Raw genomic sequence first — 16,874 nt, 5'->3', positions numbered from 1 at the left:
ATCTGCAAAGCACCGCTCTTACTAGGGCTAGTGTTAGCAAACTCTCTCAGGTTGAGCTCGTGAGCTCGACTACCTGTACAGGCATAGCTGGAATAGCTCCTTATCCTGCTAGCCAACAAGTATTAAAAAAAAACCAGACCTAACAGAAACGAATCATGAGTGATGAGGGTATTGTAAGTCCACGCGATTATTTCTGCTTCGGAACTTAGGACAGGTGTATAATAAATTTGTAATTTCGGCATCAATACTTGACATCGTGATGTTTTCCGAGCGCCGTGCAACGTCCTTCTTCAAACGAGGTCTGCGGGAGTACTTAGCGATAGATAGGGATTTGGCTATCCTCCTAGCATTGCTGACGTCCATGAGCGCGGTAACAACTCAACATCAGATGGGTCGCATGATCGTCTGCCTACAAATGCAACAAAAAAAAAAAAAATGTGTGCAATTCACACGTGGTAGAAGTGAAACCTTCCAAAATTAAAATACAATTATCCTAAACGTCTAAAGTATATGAAAAATTTTGTCATTAGTAAATAATTGTAAGGTAGCGCCCTCTGTGAATTGATATTTTAATTTCACGTATAATCCTAAATTAAAATTCACTACAAGAGCTTTCATACACACGTTAGTATTAAAAAATCTCACAGATGGCGCTGTATTAAATAGTATGTATATTTCTGTCTCATTCTTTGCTGGCTTCATCCTACACATTTTTGTATTTGTGTCTCTTACCTGTCGTTTTTTCCGTTGCATCCGGTTTTAAATCACAACGATTCTAAAGAAGTTTTCACTTCAAAAACCATTAAGTCTGTCTTTGTAGTCTCAGAAAATAAATTTTGCAAGAGAACGCGTATGACCTTCAAGACTTAGCGCACACGATGCAATTAAAACAAAAATTAAATTTTATCAACAAAATCTCGTGATAAGGGCTGTCACACGCGGTTCGTCTGTATGAATAAAACTTAGTGGGAAACTTGTGCGAGTATTAAGTAAAAAGCTTCATTACTGACAACAATTGTTCGTAATCTTTATAATATGTAGTTTATAAACCGAAAATAGAAAACTGAATTAACGATTTTATTCATTTCATCTTTTTTTATCCTATTGATATAAATCAGGATATTAGAGGAAAGTTATAAAATTATACTGTACGTACTGTTATCGGTTCTCAATGCCACGCGCATCCTCTTATCGTGGCCGTCGGGAATTACATACCCGATCCTATACCGAGTGGGAAACAGTCGACGTCGCCCTAAACACGTCATTACGGATCCTCCCGATCCATTAACGTTGCTTTTAGGTACCATAAGCAGCGGTCTCCGTCCTCGTCGAATCCGTCGCTTGCGACGAAGGGCTCGACGAGTGAATTAACCCATAAATACAGCCCACTGGGTTTCTCGCCGGATCTTCTCAGTAGGTCGCGTTTCCGATCCGGTGGTAGATTCTGCGAAACACTGCTCTTGCTAGGGCCAGTGTTAGCAACACTCCGGTTTGAGCCCCGTGAGCACACCTGGATGTTAGGGTGAAGCTGAAATAGCCTCTCAAGGCTATCAGCATAGGTAGGAAAAAAAAGATGCAAGAGCAAATTGTCACGCGCAACAGATGTCTTAAAGTCTGTCAAAATAATATATTCAAAGATTACGTTACATCCAAACAATATTTTTTGTCTCTTTCGAATCTTTGACGTTAAGCACTGGATAGAGTGAAATAAAATGTTGGTTAACTATGTATAGTACTATAACTTATGGTTTCCTAGCTGTAGTGTTCGTAAAATGGATGCGACGCCCACTGAAATATATCACGGTACCGTCAACTCTGACATAATTAAGCAGCGGGAGCATTTATCGCAATTCGCTTGACAGAATGAGAAGTTCAACCATTGTCGAGTTGTGCTTCAGACAGAGCCCACTAAGTTTCTTCGCCGAATCTTTTCAGTATGCCGTGTTTCCTATCCGGTGTTGGATTCTGCGAAACACTGCTCTTGGTAGGGCTGGTGTTAGCAAATTCGTTTGGTTAGACCCCTTTGAACTCACCTACTCGCTCGGTGAATCTAGTATGACCCTAAGTCACTAGAAATCCCATATTTCCAATGCTTATACAGAATTACACTGCATTTCAAGAATAAAGTGTAGTATAATTCATAACAATTCTCAGCCTGTTGACAACCCTACTACAGACAATTAAGGTCAAAGCTATATAACCTAACTTAGCCTAAAAACGTCATCAGAAGAGCCAAGAACCAACACATGGAGGGTCTCTTGGAGACGCTGGATGAGGATCCGTGGGGGCGGCCCTATCATATGGTGCGCAATAAAATGCGCCCATGGGCCCCCCCGATCACGGAGCGTCTCCAGCCTCAGCAGCTGCGGGACATCGTCTCGGCGCTGTTCCCGCAGGAGCGGGAGGGATTTGTCGCTCCCGCTATGGACGCGCCGCCGGACTACGACGGCGAAGCCCCTGCTGAGGTGCCCCATATAACGGGGGCGGAGCTCCGTGTGGCCGTTCGCAAAATGTGCGCGAAGGACACTGCACCCGGCCCGGATGGTGTCCATGGCCGGGTTTGGGCCTTGGCTCTTGGTGCCCTAGGGGACCGACTCTTGAGACTTTACAACTCCTGCCTCGAGTCGGGACGGTTTCCTTCATCGTGGAGGACGGGCAGACTCGTGCTGTTGAGAAAGGAGGGGCGCCCGGCGGATACTGCCGCCGGGTACCGTCCCATCGTGTTGCTGGATGAGGTGGGCAAGCTGCTGGAACGCATTCTGGCAGCCCGCATCATCCAGCATCTAGTCGGGGTGGGACCCGATCTGTCGGCGGAGCAGTATGGCTTCCGAGAGGGCCGCTCAACGGTAGACGCGATCCTTCGCGTGCGGGCCCTCTCGGAGGAGGCCGTCTCCAGGGGTGGGGTGGCTTTGGCGGTGTCGCTCGATATCGCCAATGCGTTTAACACCCTGCCCTGGTCCGTGATAGGGGGGGCGCTGGAACGACATAGAGTGCCCCCCTACCTTCGCCGGCTGGTGGGTTCCTACTTAGAGGACAGATCGGTCACGTGTACCGGACACGGTGGGATCCTGCACCGGTTCCCGGTCGTGCGCGGTGTTCCACAGGGGTCGGTGCTCGGCCCCCTTTTGTGGAATATCGGGTATGACTGGGTGCTGAGAGGTGCCCTCCTCCCGGGCCTGAGCGTTATCTGTTACGCAGACGACACGTTGGTCGTGGCCCGGGGGGGGAGTTTTGCTGAGTCTGCCCGTCTTGCTACGGCTGGGGTGGCGCATGTCGTCGGCAAAATTAGGAGATTGGGCCTCGACGTGGCGCTCAGTAAATCCGAGGCCATGTGGTTCCACAGGCCCCGGAGAGTGCCACCTGTCGATGCCCATATCGTGGTTGGAGGCGTCCGTATCGGGGTCGGGGTGCAGTTGAAGTACCTCGGCCTCATTCTGGACAGTCGTTGGACCTTCCGTGCTCACTTTCAGAACCTGGTCCCTCGTTTGTTGGGGGTGGCCGGCGCGTTAAGCCGGCTTCTGCCCAACGTCGGGGGGCCTGACCAGGTGACGCGCCGTCTCTATACGGGGGTGGTGCGATCAATGGCCCTATACGGGGCGCCCGTGTGGGGCCAGTCCCTGGCCGTGGGGGTGGCGAAGCTGCTGCAACGGCCGCAACGCACCATCGCGGTCAGGGTCATCCGTGGTTATCGCACCATCTCCTTTGAGGCGGCGTGTGTACTGGCTGGGACGCCGCCTTGGGTTCTGGAAGCGGAGGCGCTCGCCGCTGACTATAAGTGGCGGGCTGACCTTCGTGCCCGGGGCGTGGCGCGTCCCAGCCCCAGTGTGGTCAGAGCGCGGAGGGGCCAATCTCGGCGGTCCGTGCTGGAGTCATGGTCCAGACGGCTGGCCGATCCTTCGGCTGGTCGTAGGACCGTCGAGGCGATTCGCCCGGTCCTTGTGGATTGGGTGAATCGTGACAGAGGACGCCTCACTTTCCGGCTCACGCAGGTGCTCACTGGGCATGGTTGTTTCGGTGAGTTCCTGCACCGGATCGGAGCCGAGCCGACGGCAGAGTGCCACCATTGTGGTTGCGACTTGGACACGGCAGAGCATACGCTCGTCGCCTGCCCCGCATGGGAGGGGTGGCGCCGTGTCCTCGTCGCAAAAATAGGAACCGACTTGTCGTTGCCGAGTGTTGTGGCATCGATGCTCGGCGACGACGAGTCGTGGAAGGCGATGCTCGACTTCTGCGAGTGCACCATCTCGCAGAAGGAGGCGGCGGGGCGCGTGAGAGACGCACAATCCCGCCGCCGTCGAGCGGGGGCCAGGGAGGCGGATCTCGCCCAAGCCCTGGCCCTCTAAGTGTTTCGGGTCCCCCTCACATGTCGGTCTGGGGACCGGCGAGGTGGGCCTAAGAAGACGACGTGCAAGCTGCTCTGCACGCGTTTTACGCAAGAGCATCCGGGTGATGGAAGGCCGGCTATCCTCGACCCATGCTGGTTCTGGCCCAGCGGGGTATTCCGTAGGGTAACCCACTCTAACCGGCGCCATCTAGGCGGGCTTCGGACAGTCTGCCGACCGAGAGGGCTGGTGGTCGTGGCGCCGACGACCGCCAGTCCGGCGTCCCGAGGGGGAGGGTGATGGGAGAGATGTGCTCCGCACTAAACACTTCACTTTCCCCCCTTTGCCTTTTCATGAGTTCTGTCTCATGCGAGGTTTGGACGTTGGTTGTTGAGCGACAGGAGGTTTTAGTCAGTTCGACTCTGACATACCCCGCCCAGTATCCCCAGAAAAGGGCGGAAGTCCGGCGATTTCCTCCTGAGCAAAAAAAAAAAAAAAAAAAAGCCTAAAAACGTAAAATATCAGATTTAAAATTAATTCATCTTAATGCAATTAATACTTGTCTGTAAGAACTCAGTTGGAAATAAAGCTTCAAGGTCGAGTCGGAGATGGTACTTACTCATTATTGACCGGCTTAGTGTTGAAGATATGCTTGATATGGTTGGTATGTTGATGTTCCAATGAAATACGTATAACTACGAATCGTGTAAAAAGAACGTCTTCTAAATCTAATGTAGCCAAATTTCTAACTTTTCAGTTCGTTTCCAGAGATCTCTTTACCGCTTACCATCTGACTTTAGAATGAACGGTGTTTCCCGAGCGCTATGACATGTCCTTCTTCAAACGACTTCTGAAAGGTCCCTGAGCGGTAGGAAGCAATTTGGCTGTGACCCTGGGCATTGTAGACGTCCACGAGCAATAGCAAGTTCATACCACCAGGTGTAGCGTATGCTCGTCTGCCTACTAACTGGTGATGGACGTCTTGCGAGTCCGTACGGGTAGGTGCCACCACCCCGCCTATTTCTGCCGTGAAGCAGTAATGCGTTGAAGGGTGAAGAAGCCGTTGTACTGTTAAAACTGAGTCGAGATGGGTTGATTTACGTTGTAGATGTCTATGGGCTCCGGTAACCACGAAACATCAGGTGAGCCGTGAGCTCGTACACTCATCTAAGCAATAAAAAAAAATTTTTTTTATACCTTTTAAAATAGCAGTATCTCAGCGGTAAAGCGGTAAGTGGTCTTTTCAGGGGCTTGGTTCTGCCCCTGGCATGGCTGACATCCATGAGCGACGGTAACCACTCACCATCAGGTTTTTTTTTTTTATTGCTTAGTTGGGTGGACGAGCTAACAGTCCACCTGGTGTTAAGTGGTTACTGGAGCCCATAGACATCCACAACGTAAATTCACCACCCACCTTGAGATATAAGTTCTAAGGTCTCAAGTTAGTTACAACGGCTGCCCCACCCTTCAAACCGAAACGCATTACTGCTTCACGGCAGAAATAGGCAGGGTGGTGGTACCCACCCGCGCGGACTCACAAGAGGTCCTACCACCAGTAATCCAGGTGGGCCGTATGCTCGTCTGCCTGCTCGGGCAATAAAAACAAAATCTTTTATAAGCGCGACCCGTTAAAATACTTTTATTTCACGCGCTGACAAACTTGAGAGCCACTGTACTAAAAAAATCATGTGTCATTTTCCACAATACCTGATCATATCGTATGTTAGTAGTAGGACCTCTTGTGAGTCCGCGCGTTTAGGTACCACCACCCTGCCTATTTCTACCGTGAAGCAGTAATGCGTTTCGGTTTGAAGGGTGGGGCAGCCGTTGTAACTATACTTGAGACCTTTAGAACTTGTATCTCAAGGTGGGTAGCGCATTTTCGTTGTAGCTATGGGCTCCTGTAACCACTTAACACCAGGTGGGCTGTGAGCTCGTCCACCCATCTAAGCAATTTTTTTTTTATACATTTCAAAATAGTATATTTTATAAACGCGACCCGTTAAAATACTTTTATTTCATGTTCCGTAATTGCACTGACAAACTTGAGAGCCACTGTACTAAAAAAATCATGTGACATTTTCCACAATACCTGATACCATATCGTATGTTGAACTGTTAAAACAATCATTAACTAAGAACATTATGTGCACAGCATCCAGTCTAATGCATGTTTGTTCAACTAACAAATATTAATGTTAAATTTAGTCGGCGTGATAAGACACAGAATGTTCGCGATGACTTCATTAGTACAATACGTGAGGTCAGTTGCGGGCGTATTATGTACCCTCCAGTTTATCCTGGTCTCTTATTGTTTAAGCCTTTGACTGCGATGTAGGTCACCGGTGCGCTACGTGGTGCTCTGAAGTTATATCTTTTTATTACCTATTCTAGTAACTTAGAGGGGTTATTCTAGATTTAGAACGAATAAGTAAGTGAGCTCACGGGGCTCAAATCTGACGACGTTGATAACACTAGCCCTAACAAGAGCAGTGCTTCGCAGAATCTACTACCGGATCGGAAACGCGACCCACTGAGAAAATCCGGCGAGAAACTCTGGCCTGCCCTACAATCCGACACGCATTACTGCTTCAGGGCAGAAATAAGGACCAGTGCGGGCTCGACACGCATGACTGCTTCAGCACCATATAATAAGCACCTGTGAGGACTCAAAAGTCTCCCTTCCGCCAGTGGGTGGAATATTTAAAATAAAGGGCCTTCTGTAATGGATTGTATTTCCTTTACCTAACCTCAATATCATAATACCTCGGATTTTTTTCTAGATGAACCGATTTTGGTGATATTAATTTTAATAAAAAAATGCAATCTTATCATAATCAACAAATTTGTTTCTTTTTTGTTATTGTAGTAAGTAGGTTTTTGTACAATTTGTTTTTTTCTTTATTGACCGACCCATTTGTGTTTTCACTGTAATGAGACTACAAAGCCGGGCTGTGACCTTTTGATTTTGTATGAAAATAGATCAGTTGTTAATATTACATTGCCAGCATGACGACGTCACAGAGTTAAAACAGAGATGAAGGAAGCAAATTTTGCAATAATTTCTTGCGATAGTACCATTCTTGGGGTAACTAGAACACACCTCAAGTTTTTCTTCTCCTACCTTAGCTGTTGGTCTTGAAAGATAATTTTAGCGTAACCTTAACAATTTAAGCTTAGTTAAGTTAAGCTCACGGGGCTTAAGGTGCTTGCGGTGCCTGAAAGCACCGTTGGTGGATCGAGAGGATCCGAAATGCCGTGTTTTGGACGACGTTGACTATTGACCATTTGGTCCGCAGGATCGGAAATGGTAACTTTCGTTGTAGAAAAAAAAGCATTTCGTTTTTTTATTTTTATTGCTCAGATGGGTGTACGAGCTCACAGCCCACCTGGTGCTAATTGGTTACTAGAGCCCGTAGACATCCACAACGTAAATGCGTTGAGATACAAGTTCTAAGGTCTCAAGTATAGTTACAACGGCTGCCCCACCCTTCAAACCGAAACGCAATACTGCTTCACGACTGAAATGGGCAGGGCGCTGGTAACTACCCGCTCGGACTCACAAGGGGTCCTACCACCAGTAACAAGAGGTCCTACCACCAGTTCGTTGCGACATCTGGTCAGCGCAATTCAAAAAAAGATGAAAATCGCCATCTGTAGACGCCAAATGAAATTAAGAATTCTTTCAACAATGACACTATTCCAGAGCCTTCCTTGAAGTGCCAAACGTACAAAGCTTCACCTCGAACGGAAAAGCTACTAAAAACGAACAGTTTTTTTTTTTTAATATATAGGTAAGATCTGTAACAAGCGCGAACTGTGTCGGGCAATTGCATAATACTCGGCCAATGGTACGGTCATCCAAATCCTTGGCAGCTGATTTGGATTACATTGCTCGCTAATACACTAGAGCAGAGGTGACAAACCATCATTATTTTTAATCCTGTTGATACTAGTCAGGATATTTGTCAGGTTAGGTATTGTCTCTTGGTCCCATGGTACCCATTTGTTATTATTATTTCGAGACATGACAGGTTATTTAGTTTAAGCGACATTTCGCTTAACACACAGCATTTATTTTTGTAATTAAAGTCCCGTTTTATTTGGTATAAGTATCAACAATTTGTTTGTTTATAAATTGAATAGCTCAATGGCTCTACTGTGAAGTCGCAAAAATGTCGCTCAAACCCAATAACTTTTCGCCCCTCGATTTCGAATATACGAACCGCGTACCCAACTTTATTAAGAATGGCTGGCATCTCGAATTTTCTGAGCGCAAGCGAAACCGCGCCAATCGCCTGGCGGTACATGAAACCTTTCATTGTCTAAGTCTAGACATTGTAACTGCATTCGGACGCGGAAGGTTATCACGGGAAAGGCATATCCTAGTTGGATGACGTCATTTTCTTTGAAAACTGTATTCTACTCTCGGGTTTTTTTTATTGCTTTGATGGCTGGACGAACTCACAGCCCACCTGGTGTTAAGTAGTTACTGGAGCCCATAGACAACTACAACGTAAATGCGCCACCCACCTTGAGATATAAGTTCTAAGGTCTCGAATTGAGCGTGACGTGGACGTGGTCAGACCATGGGGGCGGTTCCACAACCTTACTAACCTTCCATTTTACCAACAAGAATTTGTTTTATAATATCATCTCCGTCTTTCACCCTATAATTATATCTGGTAGCTGAAACTAAACTCAAAAGTGTCCATTACCAGCGCCGAAAATAAAAATAATATTTTCCAAAGTCCGTGTTGTTTTTGTTCTAACTCTGATACATACGCACGATATATTATATATTATGTACTTACGCATCATATTATCGTAACGATATGTCTGCGTTATTCAAGATAAAGTTCAAATAATGATGTAACATCGTATTTAAATTTGAATTAGAAAATAACATTTTGTATGAAGAGTAAATATTATTAGAGATACGTCCTAAATAAACTGGTATAGCAAGCATGACTCTGATGCGAGACATCGAGATGACGACTCAGGGTTTTATTTTATTTTATTGCATAGATGGGTGGACGAGCTCACAGCCCACTAAATGCCGCCACCCACTTTGAGATATGAGTTCTAAAGTCTCAGTATAGTTACAACGACTGCCCCACCCTTCAAAACCGAAACGCATTACTGCTTCACGGCAGAAATAGGCAGAGCGGTGGTACCAACCGGTGCGGACTCACAAGAGGTCCTACCACCAGTATGTATCAGACCTTCATCGTCCGCTGTTAAATTTCCATTTCTCATAAATGTATGATTGGTAAGAACGGAACGTATGAAAAGAGAGCGTGAAACGGAACGTTAATATGTGAGTGACAGAAAGCGATAAGATAGGGAAAAGAGAATGACAGAGAAAAGCAAGATGGCGAAGACGATTGAATGAGCAGGCCGTAAAAAGGGTGTAAGTTAATTCTTTTAATTATTTTAATGGAGCAGATTTGAAGAGTGCAAGAACGGAATAGTTTTTTTATGCGCCACAATGCCAATTCTTTTTTATCTTCTTTTTCTAGTGACCGCGAGGGGTCATGCTAGATTCACTGAACAACTAGGTAACAACAGTGCTTCGGAGAATCTACCGCCGTATCGGAAACGCGACTCACTGAGGATATCCGGCGAGAAACTCAGTGGGCTTCCCAATTCTACATTTATGCAACCATATCAAGCTTATCTATCGTCAACAGTCCAATTACGAATCCTCAAGTTCTTCGGGCACATCACTCGTAATGAGGATTCCATTGAGCGGTTGGTGGTGCAAGGGAAAGTCGAGGGCAAAAGATCTCGCGGACGATCTCCAACACAATGGACCGACCTCATAAAATCTGTGACTCACTCCAACATAAATGTTTGCTCTCACTCTGCGAAACATCGTGCCACATGGCGTCGCATCGCGAGAGCATCGGTAGCGCAGGATCCGACTGATGCATGACCACGACCACTCACTCTGTCAAGAGTGTACGAATAGAAAGGATCAAACTTATCTTGAACCCTAAGCCGGTCAATAATGAGTAAGTACAGTCTCCGACTCGACCTTGAACCTTTATTTCCAACTGAATTCTTACAGACCAGTATTAATTGAATTAAGATGAATTAATTTTAAATCTGATATTTTACGTTTTTAGGCTGTTAGGTTATATAGCTTTAGCCTTAATTGTCTGTAGTAGGGCTGTCAACAGGCTGAGAATTGTTATGAATGATACTAGACTTTATTCTTGAAATGCAGTGTAATAAGCGTTGGAAGCTTGGGATTTTGTTTCCTACCTATTCTAGTGACTTCGAGGGGTTATACTAAATTCGCCGAGCGACTGGGTGAGTTAAAGGGGGGTCTAACCAAACGAATTTGCTAACACCAGCCCTACTAAGAGCAATGCTTCGCAGAATCTACCACCGGATAGGAAACACGGCATACTGAAAAGATTCGGTGAAGAAACTTTGGTGGGCTCTGTCTGAGGCACAACTCGATAATGGTTGGACTTTTCATTCTGTCAGGCGAATTGTCATCAATGGTCCCGCTGCTTAATTATGTCAGGGTTGACGGTACCGAAAGATATTTTAGTGGGCGTCGCATCCATTTTACGAACACAACAGCTAGGAAACCATAAGTTATATGTAGTACTAGACATAGTTAACCAAACGAATTTGCTAACACCAGCCCTACCAAGAGCAGTGCTTTGCAGATACAACCGCCGGATCGAAAACGCAACCCACTGAGGATATACAACGAGAAACTCAGTGGGCTTCCCAATTCTATATTTATATTTAAACTATACTAGAGGTCCCGCAGTAGTCGAAATTCGACTATAATTAATTGGAATTGTCAGTTTGTACACTATTATGATTGTATTTTATACTTCTATAATCACAAATTTCGCCAAGACTACACTATAAAAAATATTAACAAAGACAAAGAGTATTTAATCTCAATTCAAATTGACAACAGACGTCAAGAACAAAAGTTTGACAATAAATAGTATGCATGCGTGTGTGCGTCAAATACATGGTATGTAGTGTGTGTAATGTTTTCTTTATTGATTTAATGTATCTTATATATGCATTATTTAAAAAAAATATTAGTATTGTGCACTTCTTCTCTATATTCTCTATAAGCGTGGAAAATTTCATACTCCTCCGTCCGCGCAATTTTCGTAAAAAGGGATACAAAGTTTTTGCTTCACGTATTAATATATAGATACTTGTCGAAATAGAACGATGACATGACATTTGCGGTTAGCTAGCTGCATTGCTTCAACGATGGGAAACGTAATCCAAATAATAAATATTGTAAAAGCGAAAGTTTGTTTGTTTGTTACGCTTTCACTTTATACTTAGTGAACCGATGATCGTAAAAATTTGTATACGCGTTTACAGGATTACAGAAATATATATATATATATATATAGAGAGAGAGAGAGAGAGAGAGAGAGAGAGAGAGAGAGAGAGAGAGAGAGAGAGAGAGAGAGAGAGAATACACTTTATTGCACACCAAAACACAATTTACATTCAAAAAACAATTTAAAAAAGCAGATAAATTTGTACAATAGGCGGTCTTATCGCTAAAAGCGATCTCTTCCAGACAACCGTTTAATTTATAGAAATTCTGGAAAATATAAAAAAATATAGCAGGTATGTTGCGGTGTACTATAGATAATACATTATAGAAAATATATACATACAATAAACAAAATATATACCGGTTAAATATATACCAATATTTATATGCCAATTATATACCAATATACATACAATACATACTAATATACTTACATACACAAAATACATCAACAGTATGGAAATAATAAATGATAATGAAGCAACAAGCAGCACTAAGAAGATAAGTAGTGTTCCTTCACCAGAAATATACATAGGAATAGGTTTAGATTAAGGAAAAAACTAACCTATTTCCAGGGTTTGAGATTTTACTTTTAATTAACGCAGATGAAACCTCTTATAAAAAGCTGCCGGAATTGCGGAAAATAATGGAATGATAATTTAAAAAAAAAAGAGATCTTATCTCGTAAAACAAGTTTTGATTGCATAAGTAAAATATTAGAGAAAACCGATGAGAATAATAAATAAAAACTAATAAAATACTAGGTATCACATGAATAACTGTTTTATTATATTGCCTATAATATTTATATGATTTTTAAGGTTATGTTAAATAGGTCATTAATTTGGTTGTGGTTGTGGTAATCATGTTCTTATCAATCTAATTATCAAATAATGTTCATTTAAATACTATTTAAAAAAAACTATAATTACCTCTAGAATGGCGGCACATAATGTTCAAAGAAAAGGAAGAATCATTGAAAAACTAACGCATAAATAATTTTGACAGTTGGCAGAGAATAGTTTTTTTTTTTAAATAAACAAAAGCAAAGGTATCCATTTAAGAATATTTACTTTACAAGTACTTTCGAAAATCTTTTATGTTACCTACAAAACCAGTTATAATGCATTCATAAGAGAAGTCTTCGCGGCCTTCACGTCAAGGTTCGGCTAGAAATCTAAAGAGTTTTAGAGTATAATTTAGTATTTTGTTTGGAAACAAAGCGAATGCTGTATACAATTTATGTTTCCTTTAAAATTGTCGATCAACTTTTTATTTCCTCATCTTATTGTGTGCTGTATTCAATTGAATCGATATTTTGTATACTTGTTATTAACGTAGTGGACATGTGCCCACGTTATATTCATACCACAATCAAATGTCCTCAAATGACGAAACTCTGCGCCGGATACATTCGTTTATGGACAACCAACGAATATCGGTGAATTTTTTTTTAATTTTATAAATCGTTATTCACAATTTTTAATGTACCCACAACAGAAAATATTTCTCAACGAAACTTAAAAGTATTCGTCTAAAAATCAAAAAAATACATATTATATAATTCTTCAATATTAATAAACTACTGACCTGGAGTTAGTTTTGCCGCTTTTCGATCCGTTCGCGCCATATTCAATCTCACTGCCTAAATAACTGTTTACCAATGGAACATCACCGTCCGCCATCATTATGATTGAGGACGAAGAAACAAAAAACACAGGCACACAATAAAAAAAAAAAAAACGACAAAACAGATTTGTACAATAAAAATTCAAATATAGAATTACGTATTAACAAAAGACGTTTTTGAGGTTAGAACACAACGCGCTCCGCTGACGTCCGACGTTGCACTAAGGATGGCCAGCTATTATTGATATTATTTTAATGATGATGATACACGCAGTGTACTGTGGCACAGTTCATACAACATGTGACGTCCGAACAGACCCGACAGTTCGTTTACAGTGATAATTGAATAGCTTTATGCTACAATGCACAAGTAAAATATAAAAACGGAATAAATCGAATAATTATTGTGCATAGGGAAACAATTTTTTTTTTGTAAATTAATATTGAAGTTGTGTTAATTTTTCTGCACAGCGGCCGACAATTGAAAGGCGACTGTTGCTAATTTCGGTTTTGCTTTCATTTAAATCAGAGTGAATGTGAGTACTGTTCCGACTTCGTCATAAACGTTGTGAAAACTTTAAGGACATTATTAAACTTCGTCGTATTTTACTGTTAAATATATGTTCCTTATTGTTCAGAGTTGAGATTGTGGACGCCCAGTATTACACAATCGTGACTATGCCAATGATAATGTCAATACGGATAGGCTGTAATGTCGAGTCGTGACTACGTTAAGTAACTGGCATTCGCGAAACAATTGTTAATGAAAACCAGACCGCAAAGTTACTTATTATGCTACTAAATTTTGGAAGTACAAATACTTATAATGCTACAAAATATAATTTGTTTCTTTAATGATTCCTTAACAATGAAAACCTATGTTCACTGCGGTCAAATTAAGCAATACGTAGAATAATTTCTATAGCCCATTGAAAATACATATAGATATTGTGTTGCTTAGCCTCCAAGTAGCAAGCCAGCGATTGAGATCAGATTAAGGTAGGTATTTAAAGACCATGATGTCATCACATAGGAGTCAAACAATTCATAAGGTCACGCTACATCGGCTCAAATTCTAAACGGATTGATATGTAGTATGGCTTAAGCTAAGATACATATTATCCGAGTAAAATCTTTTTGTTGAACGGTTTTAGAGGTTGCTTTACGAACAAGTTACTAGAAAAAGCTTTCGTCGTTTAGATTTCAAAAATTTCTATGTTATTTTCGCAAGGAATTCTGGCATATTTGGTTGATATCGAGAAGGTGAAAAGATATGTGGCTTAAGCGTAATTTTTGCAACTCTAGAGCAGAGCCATATAAAGTTTAAAATTTGGAAAAAATATCATGATAAAAAACTTCTACTACGTGTACTAATTCTCGTGTACGTGTAAAATTGGGATTTAAATAACTCCTTAACATTCTATAATTCAAAAATATTTTCACTTTCTACGTAAATGAAGTGGGGGTAAAATTTAACGTTATGCCAAAGTAACTATTCCACGCGAACGGCGTCGAGGACAAAAGCTAGTACTAAATAAAACGGACCTTTAATTATAAAGATAAATGTGGTGTATTAAGTGAAATGTCACTTAAACGAAATCGCATTTAACCACTCGACATGAAACTGTCCTCACCGCGTGTCAGCTGATTTTTAAATGTTATTTTAAAAGGGTAGTAAAGCGTATATTCCAGCTTTAGTCTGTGGCGCTTGTCCTTTTTTATTGCCCTAATAGGATACCAGTATGATTTCCGCTGGATGTCGAGTAAGCACCGTCATAAACATCATCCATGCTTTTTTTTTACCTGTGCTCATAGCCTTGAGAGGCTATTTCAGCTTCATCCTAACGTGTGTAACGTGAGCTCACGGGGCTCAAACCGGAGTGTTGCTAACACTGACCCTTAGCAAGAGTAGTGCTTCGCAGAATCTACCACCGGATCGGAAACGTGACACACTGAGAAGATCCGGCGAGAAACTCAGTGGGCTGTGTCTATGGGTTAATTCACTCGTCCAGCCCTTCGTCGCAAGCGACGGGTTCGACGAGGACGATGACCGGTGCTTGTGGTGCCTAAAAGCACCGTTAATGGATCGGGAGGATCCGTAATGACGTGCTTTGGGCGACGATGCTAAGGGTTAGGCTACTCCCGCGCCTAATTGCTCATTCAAATTCAAAATTTCATTCGCATTCAAAATTTATTTTAAATCTTCTGTAATTGAAATTTTGAATTCGGGTCGAAAGATCGACAACTTCATTCTCTTTGTGGGGTCTTATCTGAAGCTATTCAAAATGTACAAGCTCCGACAGAGATAAGCCGTGTGAGAGCGAGATGGAAATTGAATCATTGTCGCTACACAAAATCTAATAACTTTTAAAGTTGCTTGAAACGACAAAAAAACTATACAATGCTGATTCGGCTGATGGTGCTTCTAGAAACTTCGCGAGAATAATGAGCACAACAACATAGCTAGACGTTAATTGTAATAAACAAAATTAAACCCTATTCTATTTGGGTGTTAGCTTCAATTTTCATAATTACGGTCAGAGGTTCATTAGTGTGGGTTTTTATTTTCTTAGACAATTAAACCGAGAAATCCGTTAAGCTGAATAACCGTAGACGTGTACTTTAGCAATGGATGACAATGGATTTGACGACCTTTTTGTTGAAAGAGATCGCTTTGTCGCGGTACCTATTACAAAACAAGAGATATTTGAGTTATGCCTGAATCGCACTAGTAACATTTTGTTCTTATTTATACGATTAAGGTTTTTTTTCTACCTATGCTGATAGCCTCGAGAGGCTATTTCAGCTTCGCCCTAACATGTAGGTGAGCTCACGGGGCTCAAGCCAGAGTGTTGCTAACACAAGCCCTAGCAAGAGTAGTGCTTCGCAGAATCTGCCTCCGGTTTGGAAACGCGACCTACTGAGAAGATCCGGCCAGAAATTCATTGGGCTGTGTCTGGTGGAAGGCTTATTATTGTTCGGAACTTGTATAATAAAACATTGGTGAGCCTTTGCTGTTTAAGTGAAACTGGAAAGACCTCCAACAGTAATGCTTCATTCCCAAAAAAAACATTAGAAGCATCGGTCTACAGATTAATTTTACCCGCTCGGTGGAAGATCTTCTTCATATATATTTTCTTAACCTTCAATATAAACAACAAAAGTTGATTTTTAATCTTCGAGAATTCCATGTTGAATTTCTAATAACGGTATCACAGCAGTCTCAAAAAATATTCAGACCTGCTTTAAGCACTAAACTTTCATTTTGGGTCGGTTTGGTCGGATTTATTGTGCAAATTCGAGCTTAGCGGGATCTATTATTTTGGAATAGTCCTTTTTAAGTACAAACTTAGATTTATTCTCTGGCAAGACCAAAATGACGCAAAATATAGTTGTTTTTTTTCTTTTTTTTTTGGCCGATTTTACTTTATATGGGGTCAGTCCTTCTGGCCTCGCAGTGTTTGAATGATAAATCATTGTTCGAGCAATTTCTCGTCCAAATTGAGTTTGGTTGTGGTACCTGGAGGGCTTGTTTACATTCGGGCTAGGGTCGAGCTTTTTTATTATTATTATTATTGTTATTA

General features: G+C 42.3%; 1 protein-coding gene across 2 annotated transcripts in view; it reads right to left on the bottom strand.

Annotated features, from left to right (window-relative positions):
• Positions 1–16,874, bottom strand: part of ced-6 (protein) — an 83,424-nt gene that overhangs the window by 52,849 nt on the left and 13,701 nt on the right. Inside the window, exon 1 of one of the 2 annotated variants that reach the window (XM_012696362.4) lies at positions 13,252–13,622. Within the exon in view, the coding sequence (XP_012551816.1) occupies positions 13,252–13,349 (98 nt within the window). The 5' untranslated portion in view covers positions 13,350–13,622. 2 annotated transcript variants of the gene reach the window in all.

Source organism: Bombyx mori, chromosome 2, assembly GCF_030269925.1.
Source record: "Bombyx mori chromosome 2, ASM3026992v2".
NCBI classification, from domain to species: domain Eukaryota; kingdom Metazoa; phylum Arthropoda; class Insecta; order Lepidoptera; family Bombycidae; genus Bombyx; species Bombyx mori.
This window is presented reverse-complemented; position numbering and strand designations above follow the sequence as displayed.